Genomic DNA, 25,547 nt, shown 5'->3' on the forward strand with positions numbered 1-25,547 from the left:
TTTTTTCTTCTTTCAGATTTCCACCCCTTTTCATCTCCTTCTCTTTCTCAGCCCCCCCCCCATTTCGGAGGCCAGCGCAGCGCTAGTGAGATGGAAAAAAAAAAAAACACAACCCCAACCTCCTTCAGCGTAATTAGATGATTAAGGACCTTTTTAAGTCCGGAGTCCTAACGGGCTGGTTATCTGGAATTGCTCTCTCTTTTTTTTTTAAACACCTGCAGCTTTTATTCTTACTAACATCTCTTCCTGCCTCCTATCACCCCCCCACACACATACACACCCTCTTTGGTACACACCACCCGGCTTTTGTCCTCATAGAGCAGTGGTTCTCAACCTTTTTAATGCTGCGACCCCCAATCGGTCGTAAGTTGAGGACTAAACCGGTCGTAAGTTGAGGACTAAACCGGTCGTAAGTTGAGGACTAAACCGGTCGTAAGTCGAGGACTACCCAATTGGTCGTAAGTCGAGGACTTTCCCTGCCCGGGAGCGCCACACATGCGTGGTGCCGCCCCCTGTGCCGGCCGAGGCGTAGCTGGCAAGCGGCAGAGACGGAGCAGGCTGACCACTGGCTGGGCCACCAGCTAGCCCAGCCCAAGGGAGGTAAAGCACCCGCCAGAAAAGAGGAAAAAAAATGGTGGACAGCCTTGCTTGGCAACCCCCGTGAAATCGTCGATTGACCCCAAATGGGGTTGCGACCTATAGGTTGAGAACCACTGTCATAGAGGCTCTGAACAAGATACTACAGAAATACAGACCCACAGAAAGAGGCTCAAGGCTGTTGTTCATACTCCGTTCAAACCTGCTCGCCTTTTTCTGCCGGACACCTCAGCCCGGGGATGGGGGTGAGTGGAGATCGGATCTCAGGAAGGATCCAAATTTTCCCCAAATGCTCCCACATTTGCTGGCAAGCCTCCAGCAAAAGAACACACACACACACACACACACCCCTTCAGCCGACTCTGGCTGAAAGTAGGTTCAGATTACAGTCTGATTAGCATAAGAAAGTACTCAAGGCCATAGAGATAACAAGGAAGAAAATGTAAACTGAACGAGCCCGTTTGAATCCTAGCTCCCCTGAGCAGTTTTCAAAAGAGAGAAGCTGAAATACAGTCCGAGCTCTTTCAACATTCAAGTAACGTGGTCAGTCAAATCCAATAGTCCGAGTTTCCAGCTTTCCAAACAGAAGTCACAGAACAAGAGATCAGCAACAATACACAACACTTCAAGAATCAGCGTCTATTCCCGACAAATGCCTCTCCCCACAGCGTCTCCTTCAATCTCAGTCTCCAGGTGTGCCTTGTGTAAGGTGACCAACTTTTTTTACAATGAGAGGGAGGACGCAAATACGTTGAAGAAAAAAAAGTGAGTCTAATGCGTGCGTGTGTGCCGTGTCGTGTTTCGGTAAGAAGTAAACAAAGCCGCTTGTGTGCGGCACACTCTTGCGCGTGGCGCCCTCTCTCAAAACAATTCTCCCGTGTGGACCGCAGGCATCTCATAATCGCGTCTTGCCGCACTGTACCGAACTTTGATGAATCGTCTTACAAATACGTCACATCGCACGCAACGGATCGGCATCGATCGAATACGGAGATTTACAGATTTTAGTCTTCAAATATCGAAAAGGAGGACATGTAGGAGGACACGTTTCGAGAGAGGACAGAACTTACAAAAGGAGGACTGTCCTCCCTAAAGGAGGATGGTTGGTCACCTTAGCCTTGTGGAGAAGGGCGGGACGCTCTCCTCCCGAGTCGCTGAGCCTGCCTGCGTTGTTCCCTCCTTCTCTCCACTCTCTGTGCTCTAGGATCAGTTGGGGTGGCCCTTGCTCATCATCTGAACTCTGTCTCTCCCGTTCTTCCTGTCCCACTCCTGAAGGTCCTGGCCTGCCTCGGCCTGCTCTTCCCCACATTCCTCTGAAAACACAGGCCCCTCGTAGGTCCGAGGGAGCCATGACACCACTGTTCTAGGAGATGGGATGAAGATGGTAAGAGATGAAAATGGATTTAACTGGGGAATGGAATAAACACACGGAAGAAAGACACTCAAGGATTTTGGGTCTCGAAGCCCCTTTCAGATAAGCTACAGACCGTCATCCAGCAATGCAATGAGGGCTGGATCTCGGTCTCCGGCTAATGGGCACTATATACGGCAAACTGTTGGACCAGGAGGCCCATCCTCTTGACCCAGCAATTTTGTTCTTGTGTCCTTTTCACTACAGTGGCTACGATTGTTAGCTTTCCTCCCCCTGCTCCTGTTGAAAAGCTGATACCCTCTTATTGTGGAGGCAGTCAATTACGCTTCCTCCTCCCCTATCTGGTAAACATCGCAGGCCCGTTCTCTCCCGCCCCGTTTGAGGAAATCATAACTACAGATTCTTCAACTCAAGGGCTGCCAAAACGTATCTCAAAGCAGCTGGCTGCGTTTTCAAAAGCCCCCTGAAAAAGAGAAATTATACGCCAAAGCAAAGCGTTCCAATCCCCAAATCACGCGATCCGTTCGTCAGCCTTTTTATTTTTTGAGTCCGCTCTGTGCCGGCTGTAGAAATATCTGCGTTTTGTTGCTGAGTTGAAGTGTTTGAAGATGAGACTAATCTGGGCTCTTTAAGAGTCCGGGCAAGTTTGGGTTTTAATTAAGAGTCATGAGAGGAAATGAAATCATCGGATCTAGAACAAAGAACTCCACTTCCCAACCCAGGCTGTGTCATAGCTTAATGTTGTTGCTGGGATGACATTCGCATCCCCTCCAGAGCTTGTAAATCTTTTGATTAGGATTTTGACTTGGAATCTGGATATCGTTAGGATTGTGGGGGGTGTCCAGGCTTGGCTTCCAAAAATGAGCCACAGAAGCATCTACAGTGTTGTTAATTGCAAAGTCGTGTCTGACCCATCGTGACCCCCATGGACAACGTTCCTCCAGGTCTTCCTGTCCTCTACCATCTTCTGGAGTCCATTTAAGTTCACACCTACTGCTTCAGTGACTCCATCCAGCCATCTCATTCTCTGTCGTCCCCTTCTTCTATTGCCCTCAATCTTTCCCAGCGTTAGGCTCTTCTCCAGTGAATCCTTCCTTCTCATTAGGTGGCCAAAGTACTTGAGTTTCAACTTCAGGCTCTGGCCTTCTAAAGAGCAGTCGGGGTTGATCTCTTCTAGGACTGACCGGTTTGAACGCCTTGCAGTCCAAGGGACTCGCAGGAGTCTTCTCCAGCACCATAGTTCAAGGCCTCAATTCTTTTGCGCTCAGCCTTTCTTATGGTCCAACTTTCACAGCCATACATTGCAACTGGGAAAACCATGGCCTGGACTATACGCACTTTTGTTGGCAGGGTGATGTCTCTGCTTTTTAGAATGCTGTTTAGATTTGCCATAGCTTTCCTCCCCAGGAGCAAGCGTCTTTTAATTTCTTGGCTGCAGTCCCCATCTGAGGTGATCTTTGAGCCCATAAAAATAAAATCTGTCACTACCTCCATTTCTTCCCCATCTATTTGCCAGGAATTGAGAGGGCCGGATGCCATGATTTTTGTTTTCTTAATGTTGAGTTTCAAGCCAACTTTTGCACTCTCCTTCTTCACCCGCATCAAGAGGCTCTTCAGTTCCTCTTCACTTTCTGCCATTAGAGTGGTATCATCTGCATATCTTAGGTTGTTGATATTTCTCCCGGCAATCTTAATTCCAACTTTTGATTCATCTAGCCCTGCCTTTCTCATGATGCATCTACAGTACACAGCGCTTATCTGCAACTTTCTAAAGCAGCCTGATCTTTCCCCAGAATTGTGCAGCTGATCTGGAAAAAGATGCAGCTGCTTTCAAAAGTTGCAAGCAGGGATCACTTGTGCAGGCCTTCGTGTCCCAGAGCAGAGGCCTCCAAACTTAGCAACTTTTTAAGTCTGGTGGGCTTCAATTAGCCTTAGTAAGACCACACCTAGAATACTGCAACCTGTTTTGGTCTCCACACTAGGAGTTGAAGTCCAGCTGTCTTAAAGCATGGTTTAAGACAGTGGTTCTCAACCTGTGGGTCGGGACCCCATTTGGGGTCGAACGACCATTTCATGGGGGTCGCCAAACAAGGCTGTCCGCCATTTTTTCCCCTTTTTCTTTGCCCACACCCCTGGCACCCGGTGATGTATAAGTGGTTGGGGGTCACCACAACATGGGGAACTGTATTATGGGGTCGCGGCATTAGAAAGGTTGAGAACCACTGGTTTAAGAGGAGATCAGCCTCTTCTTCAAAGCACTGGAGGGCAATAAGCAAGGGATGGAAACTCAGCAAGGAGAGAAGCAACCTGGAACTAAGGAGAAATGTCCTGACAGTGAGAACAATGAATCAGTGGAACTGCTTGCCACCAGAAGTTGTGAATGCTCCAACACTGGAGGTTTTTTAGAAGAGATTGGACAGCCATTTGTCTGAAATGGTATCGGATAGGCAGATGCTGTTATTTAATGATATTGAAGGTATCGCCACAGGATGCAAGCTGTCCCAAATAAAATTGTGTTGTTGTTGTTATTATTATTTAGGCTCCCGTCAAGAGGAGGATCTCAGGAACATCTTTCTGTCCTCCTACCTCAGGAAGTTTGACTTGTCCTTCCAGGAAGTGGCAATTGCGAGGTTCGTGGGTGCAAACATGACGATATTTGCACCAATAGCATCGGTACGGGCTCTCCACGCACGAGAGGCACCTGAAAGGATGAGAAGAGAAAAGAAACATAAAGAAAGTGACTTTTTTTGTCAGTGCTGTTATACCTTTGAACGGTTGCTAAATGAATGTTTGTATGTTTGTAAGTCAAGGACTGCCTGACAGCTTTGCTTCACCAGCAAGATGGGTGACATGCATCTCTCTCTCCTCTTCTCTCTCTCTCTCTTTCCTCTCTGTCTCTCTATCTGTCTCTCTCTCCTCTTCTCTCCTCCCTCTTTCTCTCTCTCTGTCTGTCTCTCTCCTCTTCTCTCTCTCTCACATATCTATCTATTATCTATCTATCCATCCATCTCTATTTTTCTTTTTCTTTCTTTCATCATCTCTCTATCCATCCATCCTTCTCTATTTTTATATCTTTCTTTCATCATCTCTCTCTCATTTCTATCTATCTCTGTTTTTCTTTCTATCATCTATCTTCTTTATTTTTTCTTTTTCATCATCTCTCATATCTATCTATCCATCTTTCTTTCTTTCTGTCTTTCTTTCTTTCTTTCTTTCTTTCTTTCTTTCTTTCTTTCTTTCTGTCTGTCTGTCTGTTTCTTTCCTCTATCTATCTATCTATCTATCTATCTATCTATCTATCTATCCATCCATCCATCCATCCATCCATCCATCTATCTATCTATCTATCTCGGTATTTATCTATATCTATGTATCTATGTATCTATCTATCTATCTATCTATCTATCTATCTATCTATCTATCTATCTATCTACCTCGGTATTTATCTCTATCTATCTATCTATCTATCTATCTATCTATCTATCTATCTATCTATCTATCTATCTATCTATCTATCTATCCTTCTATCTATCTCTCTCACCCCCCAATGAACTTACGAGGTGTGGACGCTGCAATTGTAGAAGACAAAGCTGGTGCTGGCAAAAGTCATGCCCGTTTCTTTGGATTTGAGCTGGAGCTGGACAACATGGTGGTCTCCTGTGAGGAAGGAAACAGGGTTCCCCTGTTATTCATCCAAAAACAGGGATGGAGGCAATTCCGTTCTTCTAGCAACTCTACCTGTGTGCTGATCCACCCGAGCATGGCTGTTCTCTAGGGCAGGGAAGTTAACAACTTTAAGACTTGTGGACTTCCACTCCCAGAATTCCTCAGCCAGGAAGTTGAAGCCCACAAGTCTTTGTTCCGACGAGGTCCCACTCGTCATCTTCAGGCTGGGGTCTTCGGCTTTGTGCTTGTGCGAGCACAAGCACGAAGCCGAAGACCCCAGCCTGAAGATGACGAGTGGGACCTCGTCGAAACATCACCAAGACACTCTCAATCTTACACGGGAAAAGACCCGAATACGCCAAGACCTGCATACCTATACCCGTGAAAATCTACGAAAACATATATATATATATATAAAATAAGTCCCAAGTTTGAAAATATTCTGTTTCTTTTTTTCTTTCAGTCTCAATCTGAGTCTGTCCATTTCTGCACAGTCTAGTATTTTTAAATTATTTCTTCCTCCGATGGTATTTCTTCATTTTTCCAATATTGTGCAAATATAAGTTTTGCTGCTGTTATCGCAGGCACAATCAAATCTATACTTCGTTTATCAAGCTTTTCTGGTACTACCTAATTAAAAAAAAGTTCGGGTTTAAAATCCATATGCTTCCCACCGGTCTTAAAGTAATGTAAATCACTGCATATAAACCACATATTTCGATCAAGGGCACGTGTCCCCCATTTGCTTCCCTTTCCCACATCCAACGGACCCTGAGGTCTCAGTCGTGACAACTCCTTTCATAACCTTTCTATTTCTTTCTATTTCCGTTAATCCCGGCCTCGATTCATTTAATGACAACCTGAATCCCGGCCTCTGATTCATCTGACAGCCGAATCGGAGGGACCTATTAAGACTTCAGAACAAAGGTGTGCGCATGTTTAATGCAAAACCTTGGCCCTCATTTTTCGCCCCCTTGAAAGAGTCATTAATCAATCACGGCAAAGGGGACTTGACAGGCGCTCACCGTGGTGTCTGCGTGCGCAAATATGCGCTCGCACATCCCCGCATACATTGGGGGACGAGGGCGCTTCCACCCCCCTGTCCCATCTGCGGACAAGGACTTTGATATCTCTGTTAATGCATTTGGATACCTACCATTTTCCGTGATGATCTTCGGGACCTCTTTAGCTGCTGGCGACAGGCACTTGATTTTATTCCCCGACACCACACCGTTCATTTCTGCCAGGTCCCCAAAGGAGCAATTGACCCCATTGGATAGCTCAGGCACGTTGTAGGTCTCCAAGACCAGCTGTAGGAGGAAAAGGAATTGAGGAGAGGAAAGAGAGGGATAAGAAAACGTGGAAAGGACAAGATGCCCCAAAGATATACAGAAGGAAAGAGAGACGGTCCCGATGTTGCCATCACCACCAAAAGGAAGATGCTGGGATTATCAAATGATGTGTTTTGTCATCCTCATAAAGATAATCACAACTGCACAGGTTAGCGTGTAGATCAGCGGTTCTCAACCTGTGGGTCGGGACCCCATTTGGGGTCAAACGACCATTTCACGGGGGTCACCAAACAAGGCTGTCCACCATTTTTTCCCCCTTTTCTTTGGCCACACCCCTGGCACCCGGTGATGTATAAGTGGTTGGGGGTCACCACAACATGGGGAACTGTATTATGGGGTCGCGGCATTAGAAAGGTTGAGAACCACTGGTGTAGATCAACAATGAGACCATCAAAACAGGGGAGGAATTCACAATTCACCTTTCTGGGATCTAAAATCGACCAACGTGGTGATTTTATCTTGTGAGTACATCTAATCCAGCAATGGGATTCAGCCGGTTCGCATCAGTTTGGCAGAACCGGGAGCTAAACTTGGTTGAGTTCGGAGAACCGGCTGAACACACACTGCTTCTGGGAGTCCATTCTAGGCCTGGAAGAGGCCTCCCAGGCCTAGAACGGCCCGCCGGAAGTGCGTGGATGCCACTTCCGGAAGTCCGTTCTAGGCCTGGGAGGCCAGAGAATTCAGAGGTACCCCAAAGCCCCCTTCCTTACTGTCACACTATACTGGGAGACTGAGATGTTGTTGGGGTGCACGGTGAGTCGGACGCATTGCTTCATCTCCGAGGCAAACCTCCGAGGTTCGCTGGATCGTTCACACTGTTCCTTCCTGGTGCACCTGAAAAGAGATGAACACGGACGTCAGAAGTCATCAAAAGGTTTGCGCCAGTGGTCCTCAACGTATGACCAGTTGGTTCGTCGCAGACCTTCCCGGAGGAAGTTACACCCTGGATTCAAAGTTCTGACGGCCCCGTTGTCACAGGCCCACACTGGGTGTGCATTGGAGGCTGTGTGCAGCATCCCGCAGTCGTGTGACCGTTTTATCACAAGTCCCTATACAGGTAGTCCTTGACTTACAACAGGTCATGTAGTAGCCGTTCAAAGTTACAACAGCAAAAGTGACTTAGGATCATTTTTCAGATGACCGCTGCAGCATCAGGTGATCAAAATTCATACACTTAGCCACTGACTCGTCGCAGTGTCCCGGGGGGATCACGAGATCCCTTTTACGACCTTTTGACAAGCAAAATCAATGGGAAAGCCAGATTCACTCCTCACTCACTGAACAATTTCAGGGATTCCTTTAACGGCTGTGGCAAAAAAAAAGGGGGGGTGGGGAAACTCACTTCACAAACGTCTTGCTTAGCCAGAGAAATTTTGGGCTCAATGTTGGTTGTAAATCAAGAACTGCCTGTGCTGCTTATGTTTGTATTCTACACTAGGCTCCGATTATTATTGTGTTAATTGCATTTATATAAAGACAGTGGTGGGATTCAGCCGGTTCACACCAGTTCAGTAGAACCGGTAGCTAAATTTTGTTGAGTTTGGAGAACCGGCGGAACCCATGCTGCTTCTGGAAGTCCGTTCTAGGCCTCGGAGGCCTGGAGGAGGCCTCCCAGGCCTAGAACGGCCCACCAGAAGTGCTTTAAGATGGGTGGACTTCAACTCCCAGAATTCCTCAGCCAGCATGCTTTAAGATGGGTGGACTACAACTCCCAGAATTCCTCTGCCAGCATGCTTTAAGATGGGTGGATGTCAACTCCCAGAATTCCTCAGCCAGCATGCTTTAAGATGGGTGGACTACAACTCCCAGAATTCCTCAGCCAGCATGCTTTAACATGGGCGGACTTCAACTCCCAGAAGCCTTATCTGGCATGCTTTAAGATGGGTGGACTACAGCTCCCAGAATTTCTCACCAAGCAAGCTATCTGAGAGAATTCTGGGAGTTGAAGTCCACATGCCTTAAAATTGTCAAGGTTGAGAAACACTGATCTAGATTAAGAAAGTTGCTTCCTCAATTTGTGGTGAATCCCTTTTCTTCAAAGGTAGACGCCAAAATGCAATCGTGGTGCCTGAATAAAGGAGAACTTACAAATGTCTTAAAGGAGCAAGCAAACAAATCGATTTTGAAAACCTAGAAAACAAAAGAGTGACAAAACTCAACATTGTGTACCTGCCGACACCTGACCCAAAGGCCGAACGAATATCGACATTTTTACTTGTTGCTGCTATGAAATCCAGTTTGGTCTCCAAGGAGACAAAAAAAAAAAAAAAGGAAAAGAAAGTAAAATAATCTTACATCTCCATACAACGTGTGGCTTTCAATAGTGGGAAACACATGACGTTCCCCTTGAGTGCTTTGATTATCAGACAGACAACTGAATGATAAAAAAAACATTGTAATAATAAGGAAAAATTGTTTCCTGGCTTATGGAGGCCTCCCGGCTACCATCTTTATACGGGGGCCATTTTGAAGCCACCTCTGAGGGAAGGCAAAAACAGAAAGTAGTGCTGGCACCCCAGTGTAAAAATTAAAGAAATAACACAATTTATATTTTCCTGGCTATCAGAGGGAGCATAAGATTGGCTTTAGGTCCATAAAGTAATTCCTTCATTCTTTTTCCCAGTTCCTCACTGCTAGTTTAGTTGCTGTGTCAAGGTTTCTCAAACTTGGCAATTTGAAGATGGGTGGACTTCAACTCCCAGAATTCCCCAGCTATCATAGTTTAAGATTGGTGGACATCAACTCCCAGAATTCCTCAGCTATCATGGTTTAAGATGGGTGGTCGTCAACTCCCAGAATTCCTCAGCTATCATGGTTTAAGATGGGTGGACTTCAACTCCCAGAATTCCCCAGTTATCATGATTTAAGATGGGTGGATGTCAACTCCCAGAATTCCTCAGCTATCATGGTTTAAGATGGGTGGACTTCAACTCCCAGAATTCCTCAGCTATCATGGTTTAAAATGGATGGACTTCAACTCCCAGACTCCCTCAGCCAATTTGGACACTTGGCAACGGGCATGTATTTATGACCGTTGCAGGGTTCAGAGGTCAAGTAATTCCTGTTTGTAATCTTCCCAGTCAGATTCTGACAAGGAAAGTCAATGGAGGAAGCCTGGTTCGTTTTACATGATTCTCTTACCGACGGTAGCGACTCGTTTAACAACTGGGCCACAAAAAAGGCCCTAAAATGGGGCAAAACTCCGTTAACAATTGCTTTGCACTGGAAATGTTGGGCTCCACGGTGGCCGTAAGCCGAGGACCCCTGATAATGATTTCTATTTGTAAATTCAGCTCCTGTTCTCGGATTTAGCCTTCTCAGTCTGGTTTCCTCGGGAACGAAGGCTTCCGGCACCTTCTCCCTGGCACCCGCTCACCTCTGCGAACAGCTCAACACCTTCTGTAGCCAAAGGTGTGAAAAATCATCCCAAAAAGGAAAGTAAGTTCAGTGAGGGACAGGTGAAAACATGTGTGGCATGTGGAGGCATTTGGCCTTGCCAGAAATTAAGCAGACTATGATTGGGTTGGCATTAAGAAGGAGGGAAGAAGGAGAATTAGAGAGGGAGGAGAGAAAAGGAAGAAGCAAAAGAAAAGAGAAAGCAGAAAACTCTTCCTCCCTCTCTCCCTCCCTCTGTTCTCTATTTCCTTCCTCCCTCCTTCCCTCCCTCTCTCTGTTCTCTATTTCCTGCCTTCCTTCCTCCCTCCCTCTCCCTCCCTCTGTTCTCTATTTCCTTCCTTCCTCGCTCCCTCCCTCCCTCTGTTTTCTATTTCCTTCCTTCCTCCCCCTCCCTCTCTCCCTCCCTCTGTTCTCTTTCCTTCCTTCCTTCCTCCCTCCCTCCCTCTGTTCTCTATTTCCTTCCTTCCTTCCTCCCTCCCTCCCTCTCTCCCTCCCTCTGTTCTCTTCTTACCCTCCCTCCCTCCCTCCCTCTCTCCCCCCCTGTTCTCTAATTTCCTCCCTTCCCTCTCTCCCTCCTCTCCCTCCTGTTTTTCTCTATTTCCCTTCATTTCTTCCTTCCTCCCTCCCTCCCTCTCTCCCTCCCTCCTGCTTCTCTATTTTCCTTCCTTCCTTCTCTCCCTCCTACCCTCCTCTCCCTCCTCCCTCCCCTCGGTTCTCTATTTCCCCTTCCTTCCTCCCTCCCTCTTCTCCCTCCTTTCTCTATTTCCTTCCGTTCCTTCCCCTCCCGCCCCCCTCTATTTCCTTCCTTCCTCCCTCCTCCCTCTCTCCCTCCCTCTGTTCTCTATTTCTTCCTCCCTCCCTTCCTCCTCTCTCCCTCCCTCTGTTCTCTATTTCCTTCCTTCCTCCCTCCCTCCCTCTCTCCCTCCCTCTGTTCTCTATTTCCTTCCTCCCTCCCTCTCTCCCTCCCTGTTCTCTATTTCCTTCCTTCCTTTCTCCCTCCCTCCCTCTATTTCCTTCCTTCCTCCCTCCTTCCCTCTCTCCCTCCCTCTGTTCTCTATTTCCTTCCTCCCTCCCTTCCTCCCTCTCTCCCTCTCTCTGTTCTCTATTTCCTTCCTTCCTTCCTCCCTCCCTCCCTCTCTCCCTCCCTCTGTTCTCTATTTCCTTCCTTCCTCCCTCCCTCCCTCTCTCCCTCCCTCTGTTCTCTATTTCCTTCCTTCCTTCCTCCCTCCCTCTCTCCCTCCCTGTTCTCTATTTCCTTCCTTCCTTCCTTCCTTCCTCCCTCTATTTCCTTCCTTCCTCCCTCCCTCCCTCTCTCCCTCCCTCTGTTCTCTATTTCCTTCCTTCCTCCCTCCCTCCCTCTCTCCCTCCCTCTGTTCTCTATTTCCTTCCTTCCTTCCTCCCTCCCTCCCTGTTCTCTATTTCCTTCCTTCCTTTCTCCCTCCCTCCCTCTATTTCCTTCCTTCCTCCCTCCTTCCCTCTCTCCCTCCCTCTGTTCTCTATTTCCTTCCTCCCTCCCTTCCTCCCTCTCTCCCTCTCTCTGTTCTCTATTTCCTTCCTTCCTTCCTCCCTCCCTCCTCTCTCCCTTCCCTCTTTCTCTTTCCTTCCTTCCGTCCTCCCTCCCTCCCTCTTTTCCTATTTCCTTCCCATTCCTCCCTCCTTCCCTCTCTCCCTCCTCTCTGTCTCTATTTCCCTTCCTTCCTCCCTCCCTCCCTCTCTCCCTCCCTCTGTTCTCTATTTCTTCCTTCCCTTCCTCCGTCCCTCTCGAAAAGAAAAAATCCCTGTTCTCTAGTACCTTCCTTCCTTCCTCCCTCACTCCTCTCTCCCGCCCTCTGTTCTCTATTTCCTCCCTTTCCTCATCCCTCCTACCCTCTCCCCTCCCGTCGCCTCCCCTCTTTTCTCTATTTCGCCCCTTCCTTCCTTCCTTCCTCCCTCCCTCCCTGTTCTCTATTTCCTTCCTTCCTTTCTCCCTCCCTCCCTCTATTTCCTTCCTTCCTCCCTCCTTCCCTCTCTCCCTCCCTCTGTTCTCTATTTCCTTCCTCCCTCCCTTCCTCCCTCTCTCCCTCTCTCTGTTCTCTATTTCCTTCCTTCCTTCCTCCCTCCCTCCCTCTCTCCCTCCCTCTGTTCTCTATTTCCTTCCTTCCTCCCTCCCTCCCTCTCTCCCTCCCTCTGTTCTCTATTTCCTTCCTTCCTTCCTTCCTTCCTTCCTTCCTTCCTTCCTTCCTTCCTTCCTTCCTATTGATGTTTTACTCAGGTGACCCTGATGACACAGGTAAACCTCCAGGTAGCTTTAATAACTCTCTCAAAGAATGCAAATGACTAGCAGTCTGCAAGGAGTATAAGTCCTTCCGTTCCCCACCATCCAGTCAGAGCTGAAGAAGCTTCTGGGATGAGAAGCGAAACGTCTTCAAAGAAAAACAAGAAAGTCCAGTTGCCTCCTGAAAAAAAGCGTCTTTGGAATAACGATGACCTAGATGATTGAGAATCTCCATAGACCAGGGTGATTTTTAACAAATAAACAAACATCTGCTTTGGGTCCCAGATAACTTGTACAGTGGATTCCAGGCTTTCCCATCCTGAACTCCCTCCAGATGTGTGGACATTAACTCCCAGAATTCCCTAGCCAGTATTGCTGAGAATTCTGGGAGTTGAAAATCCTCTTCTCGGCAGCTGAATTTCAAATCCCAGAATTCCTCTGCCCGTGTGGCCAGAGATGAGATAACAGGGCATTGAAAGCCCTTTTCTAGGTAGCTGAACCATTTCCCAGAATTCCTCTGCCCGTATGGCCAGAGATGAGATAACTGACTGTTTAAAGCCCTTTTCTAGGTAGCTGAACTTCATTTCCCAGAATTCCCCTGCCCGTATGGCCAGAGATGAGATAACTCGCTGTTTAAAGCCCTTTTCTAGGTAGCTGACTTCATTTCCCAGAATTCCTCTTCCAGTGTGGCCAGTGCTAAGAATTCTGGGAGATGAAGTCCACCCATCTGGAGGATTCCTACATCGGTAAGGTGCACAAAGCCAAAGACCAACATTCAAGTGGATGTGACTTGATAAACGGAAGCAGAGATTTGTGCAAACCCGGGTGTGCAACCTGCTACTTAACACCGAGATTGTTGCAGCAGCAGGAGCATTGCCACGTTGTGAACAGCTGCCCCACCAATCGCAAGGCTGTGGGAGGAAACACTTTCCATCTGAAAGTTGCCAGAGAAATTCTGCCTGCTTCCCATCTGCTAAAGAAGCCTGCCAGATTTAAAAAAAAAAAAAAAGGGGGGGGGAGAGCTAAGGAAAGAAAGCAAAACATGTGGGACTCCAGGCTCCATGCTCCACCACCTGATGCTCAGCATCCACATGGCGAGCTTGCATTGATCATCTTCAGCTAGGCTTAACCAGCCTGAGCTAGCACCAGAACAGGAATTTCCAGTGCTGGGTGGAAGAAAATGCAGAAAAGAAATTGAAAGAAATTTAATATTCTAAACCATCCAGTTATCTTGTGGTAACATGAGCGGTCAATAAATTTAATCAATAGTAATAATAAAAGAAAAATAATAGTAAAAATGGGTTGAGATGCACTTTCCACCCAATCCTATTAAAACCAAAAAAAGCGAATTCCGTTTCTTTGGGAATAGCTGGGAACTAATATCTATATCTCTATCTCTCTATGTATGTTTTTATGTCTCTAAGTCTCTAAGTCTCTACGTCTCTATCTTATCCATCCATCCATCCATCCATCCATCCATCCATCCATCTATCTATCTATCTATCTATCTATCTATCTATCTATCTATCTATCTATCTATCTATCTATGTCTACCTATCTATCTATCTATCTATCTATCTATCTATCTATCTATCTATCTATCTATCTATCTCTAGGTCTCTATGTCTACCTAGGTCTCTATCTATCTGGAGGTTTATACTCTGTTGGCTGGGCACCCAATGGAGAATGGACTTAACTGAAGTCCCCACTACTTGAAAAGTCTGATTGGAGCAGTCCAGTTTGGCTGCCTTCCACGGGAAGAACATTTGAAATTATGGGAAAACAACAGCACCCTTTTTTGGAACATGCGTGTTTTGTTTTGAGCTTGAACGAAACTGCGCCATCCGAGCAGCCGTTGGACCATCGCAAAGTGTGTCATGTTAAAAGAATGCCTGAAAACACAACTCTCGCAACACATTTGGGTTTCAAGCTTTGAAACGCTCCAAACAGCTGGTATTTTGAAGAGGAGACAATCTGTGTCCACCCCCCCCCCCGTTCACAACATGCCAACTTCATTTTACATACAACGTGCCACGGGACGGATGGAATTCAACGTGTCTGCGGAGAAGCAGCAAAAACCCTCAGGGTTTTCCCTCTCGTTTCCAAATCCACTTTTTGTGTATTTGTGGTGGTTTTTTTTAGCAATCAAACATTTTTGTATCTAACTATCTAACAAAATGAAATTCAACGGTGAAAAAAGTAAGGTTTTATTTTTAGGCAAGAAAAACCAAATGCATAGGTATACTATAGGTAGTACTTTGCTCAATAGTAGCAACTGTGAGAGGGATCTCGGAGTCCTAGTGGACAATCACTTAAATATGAGCCAGCCGTGGGCTGCAGCTGCCAAAAAAGCCAACACAGTGCTAGGCTGCATGAACAGAGGGATAGAATCAAGATCAGGTGAAGGGTTAATACCACTTTACAAGGCCTTGGTCACCACTATGTAAAAAAGATGTGGAAACTCTAGAAAGAGTACGGAGAAGAGAAACAAAGATGATTAGGGGGCTGGAGGCTTAAACATATAAGGAACAGTTGTTGGAATTGGGCATGTCTAGTTTAACGAAAAGAAGGACGAGGGGGGACAGGATAGCAGTATTTCAATATCTCAGGGGCTGCCCCAAAGAAGAGGGAGTCAAGCTGCTCTCCAAAGCGCCTGAAGGCAGGACAAGAAGCATCGGATGGAAACTAACCAAGGAGAGAAGCAACCTAGAACTAAGGAGGCTCACCGCTTAGAACAGGAGGACTTAGGCCAGAGGTAGGCAACCTTGGCTCTTTTATGACTGGTGGAGTTCAACTCCCAGAATTCCTGAGCCAGCCTGGCTCAGCATGGAAACCTCTGCCTTTCTCCTCAGCATGGCTGGCTCAGGAATTCTGGGAGTTGAAGTCCACGAGTCATAAAAGAGCTAAGGTTGCCTGCCCCTGCTTAGAACAGGACGACTTAGGCCAGGGGTAGGCAACCTTGGCCCTTCATGACTCGTGGACTTCACCTCCCAGAATTCCTGAGCCAGCATGACTAAGCATGGAAATCTCTCCCTGTCCCCTCAGCATGGCTGGCTCTGGAATTCTGGGAGTTGAAGTCCACGAGTCATAAAAGAGCTAAGGTTGCCTGCCCCTGGTCTAGGAGGCTCACCGCTTAGAACAGGATGACTTAGGCCAGGGGTAGGCAACCTTGGCTCTTTTATGACCCGTGGACTTCAACTCCCAGAATTCCTGAGCCAGCCTGGCTCAGCTTGGAAACCTCTCCCTGTCCCCTCAGCATGGCTGGCTCAGGAATTCTGGGAGTTGAAGTCCACCAGTCATAAAAGAGCCAAGGTTGCCTACCCCTGGTCTAGGAGGCTCACCGCTTAGAACAGGAGGACTTAGGTCTCTGCTTGAGCATGCATGCGGGAAACAGATGTCTATGGTGAGGGAAAACGCGCCCCCAAGAATGCAGACATTATTTGAACCCGCACTATATTTGGAGAACAGCACTGCACGTTTTGGAGAAGCGTGGAAAATGAAGGCTGGCATCAGTTTGGGTGGCCCCCAACCCTGATGGGGTTTAAGAAGACTTTTTTTTTTAAAAAAAAAAAATGGCATTAAAGCCGGGATGTCTAATGTCACTAAAGGGAGAGTGTAGAAATGTGAGTCCTGTTGCTTCTTTGTGCTCCTTGTTGACGACCCTATTTATTTTTGGATTGTTTTCTGCTGTGGGCCACCCAGCTCCATTGTTCCAGCCCGGGTGGGAGAATCCTATACATTCTTAAAATAAATTTACAATGCAATAAATCCAGTTGGCAAGTCCACATTTGCCTTCCTGCATGTACCCAATAAAATTCTTCCCCCGGTCTTAATTTTTTCCCCCTGCGCAACAGATGTCAAACAGCTGCTTTAGGAGGCATTAAAAGAGAAAAAAAGAAAGCTTGGAGGGGTCCAAGGGGTGCGGTTGTGTGTGTCAAAATCTGCACACCGGCAGGTGTGACGTGACAATCAAAACTCTTGTCCTTTTATACCATTAGGTATAAAAGTTAATATCCCATTGACAATGAAAATGAAACTCGGATTAGGGCTAGAGTTAAGGTTAGATCACTTTGGAGTCAGGGCAGAAAAATGGTTTGAGGGCTAGATTCTAGAACAGTGGTTCTCAACCTTTTTAATGCCGCGACCCCCAATCGGTCGTAAGTCAAGGACTACTCAACCGGTCGTAAGTCGAGGACTACTCAACTGGTGCAGCACCGTTTGCAGACAGGAGCTTTTGGCGGGCTCAGCAGGGCAGAGACAGCCTGGACAATTCCTATTGGCTTTTGAAAGCCAATAGAATTAGACTCTATTCAAGAGAGTCTATTCTATTGGCTTTCAAAAGCCAATGGAATAAAAGGGAGTAGCACAGCTAAGGAAAAGGGGGGAAAAATGGCGGACTGCGTTGTTTGGCGACCCCCGTGAAATGGTCGTTCGACCCCAAATGGGGTCCCGACCCACAGGTTGAGAACCACTGTTCTAGAAGGTTCTGGAGGGAAAGAGAACATAAACACTTTTCGTTCGGACTCTTTTGTGGGCCGCAGTGAAATACACGGGAAAATCCCATTGAAAATGAAAATTAAACTAGGGTTAGGGAGAGGGATAGCATTAGGGTTAGATCACTTTGGAGTCAGGGCTGAAATGGAGCGGTTAGTGCAAGATTCTAGAACTCACTGTGTAAGCCTCATGACTGACTTGCAAACATTAATTTAAGTGACCATTCAAAGTTATACAATACCGCTGAAAAAGTGACTTACAACTCGCCCTGAGACTTATGCCCATTGCTCCATTCCTACGGTCACATGATCCAAATTCAGTGCCTGTCATTCTGCGTGTATTTACTACAACCAGGCAGCAGTGCTAACTACCCTATTGTATGCTAGTGAGACCTGGACAGTGTACAGGAGGCATGTTAGGCAACTGAACTACTTCCACATGACTTGCCTTCGTAGAATTCTGAGGATCCGGTGGCAGGATAAGATACCAGACACAGATGTCCTCTCCAGAGCAGGCCTACCATCAGTTTACACTCTGTTGATGAAAGCCCAGATGCGCTGGGCGGGCCATGTTGTAAGGATGCCAGATCATCGCATCCCTAAACAGCTCTTCTAGGGTGAGCTGTCTCAAGGAAAGCGATCACACGGGGGACAAAAGAAGCGATACAAAGACATGTTGAAAGCCTCTCTTAAGTCCCTGGATATTAACACCACCTCTTGGGAACTTCTGGCGCATGATGGACCGGCATGGCGCACCTTGGTGTACCAGGGTTGCCAGACATATGAACACAGGACAATCTTGGCACAAGAAAAGCGAGCACTCCACAAATGTGGAAGTAACAGTGTCTACATTTCTTTGCTCAGTATGTGGCAGAACATTCCGTGCTAACATCGGTCTTATTAGCCACCTACGGACACATCGTTGATGGCCCATAACCCACAAGATGTCAAGGTCTTCATCGAAATCGATGGACGAACAACAACTACAACCGTGGCATCCCGGAGTCACACGACCTTCATTTGTGACGTTCTGACAAACAAAGTCAAGGCGGGAAGATTTGCTTAACGATGGTAGGAATTCACTGGACAAGTGTGGAAAGAAGGTCTTGCAAAGGGGCAAAACTCGCTTAACGCAGCGTCTCGCTCAGCAGCCGAAAAGTTGGGCTCAGTTGTCGTCGTAAGTCGAGGACACCACCTGTAACAAAAGTCCCCCGCCTGTTTCAACAGCCCTTCCAATTTCCTTTGTGCGGTATAATGTTTCTTCTTGCCTTCTCTGGGTTTATGAAAATAACTCACTCCTGCTGTCAAATTCTTGGACCATAATTTGAAAGGGGGGAAAAAAATGTACTGAGGGGAGAGAGGAACTAATAAAAGGAAACAAAGCTGCGGAGATAAGGCGAGTTAATTAATAAGCAAAGTCGTTTCTCTCTGGCATAGGCCGCCCTATCGGAGTTTTCTTATTAACGCTAATAATGTTTATGAATGTTTTTCTTTCTTAGTTTCCCCCGGTTAAGACCAGAGAGGCAGCTGCGTAATTCACTGCAAGAATTAAATTTGGCTGGTTACCGCAGCTTGTGTGTCTTCTCCCCTTTCCATATTTTTAAACTCTTTGCAGATACAGGGGAAGTTTTTTTTTTTTTTTTCATTAAGCCGCAGCCAGTGCCTGGAAAGGTAATAGAAAAGGTGACAATTTGATTTTATTGTTTCTGCTTTTGCAATTTCCAGCGAAAATCCTAGCAGTCTGGCTGCTGGTACAAAATCCTCAGCAGATTTCTGCCTGGGCACTTCAGCTGACCCTCAAGAAGAATACATGAAGCATTCTAATACTTCCGTGTGAAATATTAGTATCACGTGAAGTATTAGCGCTGCTTGGTAAAGCCTGAGTAAGGCCACACCTGGAATACTGCAGCCAGTTTTGGTCACCACGCTACAAAAAAGAAGTTGAGGCTTTGAGGAAAGGGCAAAGAAGAGCAAATAAGATGATTAAAGGCCAGGAGACTAAAACATATATGAAGAAAGGGTTACAGGAACTGGGTATAGCTAGTTTAGAGAAAAGAAGGACAAGGGGGGGACATGATAGCAGTTTTCCAATATTTGAGGGGCTGCCACAAAGAGGAGGGGGGTCAACTTATTTTCCAAAGCACCAGAGGGAAGGATGAGAAACAATGGAGGGAAACAAATCAAGGAGAGAAGCAACCTGGCATTAAGGAGAAACTTCCTAAACAGCGAGAACAATTAACCCGTGGAACAGCATGCCACCAGAAGTCGTGGGTGGTCCATCAGTGGGGATTTTTAAAAAGAGACTGAACAGACACATGTCTGAAATAATAGAGGGTCTCCTGTTTGAGCAAGGGGCTGGACTAGAAGACCTCCAAGGTCCCTTCCAACTCTGTTATTCTATTCTATTCTATTCTATTCTATTCTATTCTATTCTATTCTATTCTATTCTGTTCTGTTCCATTCTATGTTCCATTCTATTTTCTATTCCTTTCTATTTTCTATTTTCTATTCTATTCTATTCTATTCTATTCTATTCCATTCCATTCCATATATTCTGTTCTGTTCTATTCTGTATTCCATTCTATTTTCTATTCCTTTCTATTTTCTATTTTCCATTCTGTATGTTCTGTTCTGTTCTGTTCCGTTCCGTTCCATATTTTCTATTCTATTCTATTCTATTCTATTCTATTCTATTCTATTCTATTCCATTCATTCTTCTATTCTATTCTATTCTATTCTACTTTCCATATTTTCTATTCTATTCTATTCTATTCTATTCTATTCTATTCTATTCTATTCTATTCTATTCTATTTTCCATATTTTCTATTCTATTCTATTCTATTCTATTCTATTCTATTCTATTCTATTCTATTCTATTCTATTCTATTTGTCAAGAAGTACCTGTAGTATTTAACCACAAGAACAACACAGCGGAGAGTTTAGTCTGAAGCTCAAAAGATCTAATTTCTTTGTAATACGGGAAAAAATAATGCCACCTCTTTTACCACTCCTTATCAACATTATATTAAGCCCCCGCAAAACAATCTAAGCGATTCTTTGTGCCTTTGACATCCCAGCAATCGCATTTAACACTGATATCAAATTTTCTATTTCAAAAGGTTTAATTTTACTTTCACCGCGACCGTGTTCCTAGCCCTCTATACTGAGCTATTCTTTGTGCTCTATATGTTAATAGAACCATTAAAAAAAAAAGAGGGGATCACATTCAGCCCCTGTTCCCTAACGATCAAGAGCTCAGCTTCTCCATCGCTGAAAAACTATAAATAAAAAATATATCCACAGACTCAGGCAAGGCGACCCGTCACCTCACACCCTTCCCTTGAGGATTCAGACCCCATGAAGACCCTCAAGCCTCTTTAAAGTGAAAGAATCGCTTCCTTTCGCTTGCAATACAGATCAAAGCATCTGCAAGTGAGAGTCAGACATTGTGTGTGTGTGTGTGTGTGTGAGAGAGAGAGAGAGAGAGAGAGAGAAAGAGAGAGCGAGAGAGAGAGAAAGAGAGAGAGGGAGGGAGGGAAGGAGAGAGAGAGGGAGGGAGGGAGAGGGAGGAAGGAGGGAGGGAGAGAGGGAGAGAGAGAAAGAGTAAGAGAGAGCGAGAGAGAGAGAAAGAGAGAGAGAGAGGGAGGGAAGGAGAGAGAGAGGGAGGGAGGGAGAGGGAGGGAAGGAGGGAGGGAGAGAAAGAAAGAGAGAGAGAAAGAGAGAGAGGGGGAGGGAGGGAGGGAGAGAGAGAGGGAGGGAGAGAGGGAGAGAGGGAGGGAGGGAGAGAGAGAGAGAAAAAGAGTGAAAAAGAGAGAGAGAGAAAGAGAGAGAGGGAGGGAGGGTGAGAGAGAGAGAGGAAGGGAGGGAGAGAGGGAGGGAGGGAGGGACAGAGGGAGAGAGAGAGAGAGAGAGAGAGAAATATACTGGGACTGCGATAGGAAGACGAATCTGCAATTTTGATCAGGATGTCAGCTGGGGAAGACAGGGATTTGCCTTATCCACCATTCAATGTCACCCTCGCCGAGATTTTGGTCCTGAAGGATGCAGCTTCTCAACAAAACTGAAGCACATTTTCCATAAGAGGAGAGGGAGAGAAAAAAGACACAACTGCTGGAGCAATATCCAGCCGAAGACCCCAGGATGCGAAGCCTCTGCAGTGCAGTTAGCAAAAACCTACAAAGATGCTAAGTGTCTATCCACATCAGATACCCCCGAGGAAGCTTCTAGCTTGATCAGTAAATACAGAACAACACAGTTGGAAGGGACCTTGGTGGTCTTCTAGTCCAGCCCCCTGCTCGTGCAGAAGACCTATACCATTCCAGACAAATGGCTGTTCAGTCTCTTCTTGAAAACCTCCAGTGTTGGAGCATTCACCGCTTCTGGAGGCAGGTTGTTCCACTGGTTAATTGTTCTGTCAGGAAATTTCTCCTTAATTCTAGCTTGGATTTCTCTTTGATTAGTTTCCATCTGTTGCTTCTTGTCCTGCCTTCAGGCGCTTTGGAGAATAGGTTGACCCCCTCCCCTTCTTTGAGACAGCCCTTCAAATAGTGGAAGATGCTATCATGTCACTCCGAGTCCTTTTCCTCATTAGATAACACACACCGACTTCCCACATTGTTAATTTCACGCAGAGTGGAATTATTTACAATAATTTAGAATAATTCTTCTCATTAGCTCCACTCTGCGTGGAAACCCCAGGTACAATCCTTGGCACACCCAGGAACAACAACAACAACAACAACCACAAAAAGGAACATGCCAGAATCTTTCCAATAACTGGATAAATGATCTCCTTGAAAAATTTAGATCTCCTTGCTTGAAGGCTGGAGAGATCCCAATTTTATTTTATTTTTTAGAAAAGTGCTTTGACCAGGAGAAGCCTTGAAAGAAGAGACACTGAAGTGATCTCCTGACTCTAGAAAGAGTGCAGAGAAGAGCAACAAAGATGATCAGGCGACTGGAGGCTAAAATATACGAAGAACAGTTGCAGGAATTGGATATGTCTAGTATAATGAAGAGAAGGACCAGGGGAGGACAGGATAGCCTCGTTCCAATCTCTCAGGGGCTGCCCCAAAGAAGAGGGAGTCAAGCTATTCTCCAAAGCATCTGAAGGCAGACAAGAAGCAACAGATAGAAACTAATCAAGGAGAGAAGCAACCTAGAACTAAGGAGAAACTTCCTGACAGTGAGAACAATTAACCAGTGGAACAGCTTGCCACCAGAAGTTGTGTCTGCTCCAACATTGGAGGCTTTTAAGAAGAGACTGAACCTGTCTGAAATAGTATAGGATCTCCTACCTGAACAGGGGGTTGGGCTAGAAGACCTCCAGGGTCCCTTCCAACTGTGTTATTCTGTTATTCTCCATTGGGAACAGCTGGGGATCCGGGGGGCCTCCCTAACTCCAGATTCCTCTTAGCATCCCCACCTCTACGCCAGCCCATTTGCAACGTGTTCAAAGCATCATTTGAATACGGTGCTGGGCGGCCGGCAAGGCAATTTTTTTTATTATTATTATTCAGCTCAGTGGGTCCAGGAGATAATCCACTTTATGTCAGGAGCCTTTGCTGAGGTTTCCCAGGTCCAAACCTTTGTCTGGCAAAGAAACTTCAGCCAAGTGGAAAATTAGAAAGTGAGGCAACGGAAGCAGGGCAAGAAGACGGGTTCAGCAAAAGCACAATTAATTCCCCCCCCCCCAAAAAAATTAATTCCTAACAACGGGCAGAGAAATCCTCGTTCCTCACAACGACGGACAATCCCCATCAAAAAAAAAAAAAAAAGCAATTCAATTGAGAAACAGGCTTTGCCAGTCATGGCTGCATGAGGCTTCGGCTGATTTAATTTGCACGTTAAGATGCGACTCGGAAGGTTGTTTTTTTTTTCCTATCTAGTTTTGGAAGAGTCCAGAAGAGGCTTTGGCATCCCATCCTCAATTTTCCCCAGCCCAGCCAACTAATTCATTGGAGCAAAGAGCTGATATTGGAAGTGGGATTTGGGTTTGCCCGTCTGCCTAGCCTCAGAAGCCAACTTATTACCGTATTTTCCCCAAAATAAGACCTAATCTGAAAATAAGCACTAGCGTGATTTTTTTTCCAGGATGCTCGTAATATAAGCCCCACCCCAATAATAAGCACCAGTTAAGATCGTCAGCCAGATGGACCCATTTAGTATTCCCCAGAATATAAGACCTAACCGGAAAAGAAGACATAATGCGTCTTTTGGAGCAAAAATTAATATAAGACATGCATCCAGTTTTGGTCACCACGATGTAAAAAAGATGTTGAGACTCTAGAAAGAGTACAGAGAAGAGCAACAAAGATGATTAGGGGACTGGAGGCTAAAACATATAAGGAATGATTGCTGGAATTGGGTATGTCTAGTTTAACGAAGAGAAGGACGAGGGGGGACAGGATAGCAGTCTTTCAGTATCTCAGGGGCTGCCCCAAAGAAGAGGGAGTCAAGCTATTCTCCAAAGCGTCTGAAGGCAGGACAAGAAGCAACGGATGGAAACTGATCAAGGAGAGAAGCAACCTAGAACTAAGGAGAAACTTCTTGACAATGAGAACAATTAACCAGTGGAACCACCTGCCTCCAGAAGCGGTGAATGCTCCAACACTGGAAGTTTTTAAGAAAAGACTGGACAGCCATTTGTCCGAAATGGTGTAGGGTTTCCTGTCTGAGCAGGGGGTTGGACTTGATGACCTCCAAGGTCCCTTCCAACTTTATTATATTATTATTATTATTATTATTATTATTATTATTATTATTATTATTATTATTATTATTATTATTATTATGGATCATCGCACAGTCAGCCAGAAGTTCAGACTGGATTTGGCATTTTGTCTACCTATCGAGTCCTTACCCAGGACCTGGGACAGGTAGATGTGGATGTTGTTGTTGTTGTTGTTGTTATTATTATTATTATTTCAGGAAAATATGGGTAGACAATAGGCTTGCAAGATGGCATTCTCCAGGTGATGCTGAGCTACAAATCTCATAGTCCCTTATCTTCAGCCACCAAGATGGGAGATGACAGGAATTATGCAAGATTAGAAAAAATGTTTAAAAATATGTCAGGTAGAAATTGGAAATGTAAACATAAGTCAGGCACGTATTATCATGTTTGGTGGACATGTGATAAAGTAAAGAATTATTGGGAAAAGATACATACTTGGCTAGAACAGAGGTTAGCAGAACGTGTTGATTTTAAACCTGGACTTTTTAAAATTAGGTATAATGCCAGAAAAGACGAATAAACAAAGCTTATACTTGACTTTGCACGTCACAACAGCGGCAAGAATTATATTTGCGCAACACTGGAAAAATGGAGGAATACCATCAGATGAAGAAATAATTAAAAAAAGACTAGAATGCGCAAAGATGGACAGACTGACCATGAGACTGAAAGAAAAAGAAAAAATGGACTATTATCAAACCTGGAATTTATTTTACCATTGGCTGGAGGAAAGAGGAAAGAATTAGGAATTAAATATGTGTTAGCATGTAAACTCAGACAGCACGTTGGTTGAAAAATTACTGTTGTATGTATGGGGCAAATGAATAAAAAAAACTTATATGGAGAAAACGGAATTATGGAATGATAGAAGTGGAAAATGGGAGAGATTCTATGGGTCATCTTTGCCAGCCTCCTACAGTGACAACCGTTTAACACAGCGTTTCTCAACATTTGTGTGACGGCGACCCCCGTCACATGAACATGCTGTGCATGCGCGGTGCCGCCCCCTGAGGGGGGAAAATGGCGGATCGCATTGTTTGGCGACCCCCGTAAAATGGTCGATCGACCCCAAATGGGGTCGCGACCCATAGGTTGAGAACCGCTGGTTTAACAGCACAACAGAATAAGAGTTGGAAGGGAACAAATTTCTTACTTAGCAACATAAGTTTTGGACTCAACTGTGGTTATAAATTGAGGACTACCTTTAACAGAGTTGGACCTTGGAGGTCTTCTAATCCAACCGCCTACTCAAGCAAAAGACCCTCTACCACAGTGGTTCTCAACCTGTGGGTCAGGACCCCATTTGGGGTCGAACAACCATTTCACGCAGTCCGCCATTTTTTCCCCCTTTTCCTTAGCTGTGCTACTCCCTTTTATTCTATTGGCTTTTGAAAGCCAATAGAATAGACTCTCTTGAATAGAGTCTAATTCTATTGGCTTTCCAAAGCCAACAGGAATTGTCCAGGCTGTCTCTGCCCTGCTGAGCCCGCCAAAAGTCCCATTCTGCAAACGGGGCTGCACCAGTGGAGTAGTCCTCCACTTACGACCGGTTGAGTAGTCCTCCACTTACGACCGGTTGGGGGTCGCGGCATTAAAAAGTTTGAGAACCACTGCTCTACCATCTTGGACAAATGACTGTCCAGTCTCTTACCTCCAATGATGGAGTACCCACAACTTCTG

At 45.7% G+C, this 25,547-nt stretch overlaps 1 protein-coding gene across 1 annotated transcript in view; it reads right to left on the minus strand.

Annotated features, from left to right (window-relative positions):
• LOC120296812 (plexin-A4-like) overlaps positions 1 to 25,547 on the minus strand; it is a 203,047-nt gene that overhangs the window by 107,590 nt on the left and 69,910 nt on the right. Inside the window, exons 3-6 of the mRNA XM_039318823.1 lie at positions 7,698 to 7,821; positions 6,792 to 6,945; positions 5,527 to 5,626; positions 4,556 to 4,670 (exon numbers count right to left, since the gene is read on the minus strand). Coding sequence (XP_039174757.1) covers positions 4,556 to 4,670; positions 5,527 to 5,626; positions 6,792 to 6,945; positions 7,698 to 7,821 — 493 coding nt within the window. The remainder of the gene's footprint in view (positions 1 to 4,555; positions 4,671 to 5,526; positions 5,627 to 6,791; positions 6,946 to 7,697; positions 7,822 to 25,547) is intronic.

Source organism: Crotalus tigris, unplaced genomic scaffold (genome assembly GCF_016545835.1).
Source record: "Crotalus tigris isolate CLP2741 ecotype Arizona unplaced genomic scaffold, ASM1654583v1 scf7180000021570.357645, whole genome shotgun sequence".
NCBI classification, from domain to species: domain Eukaryota; kingdom Metazoa; phylum Chordata; class Lepidosauria; order Squamata; family Viperidae; genus Crotalus; species Crotalus tigris.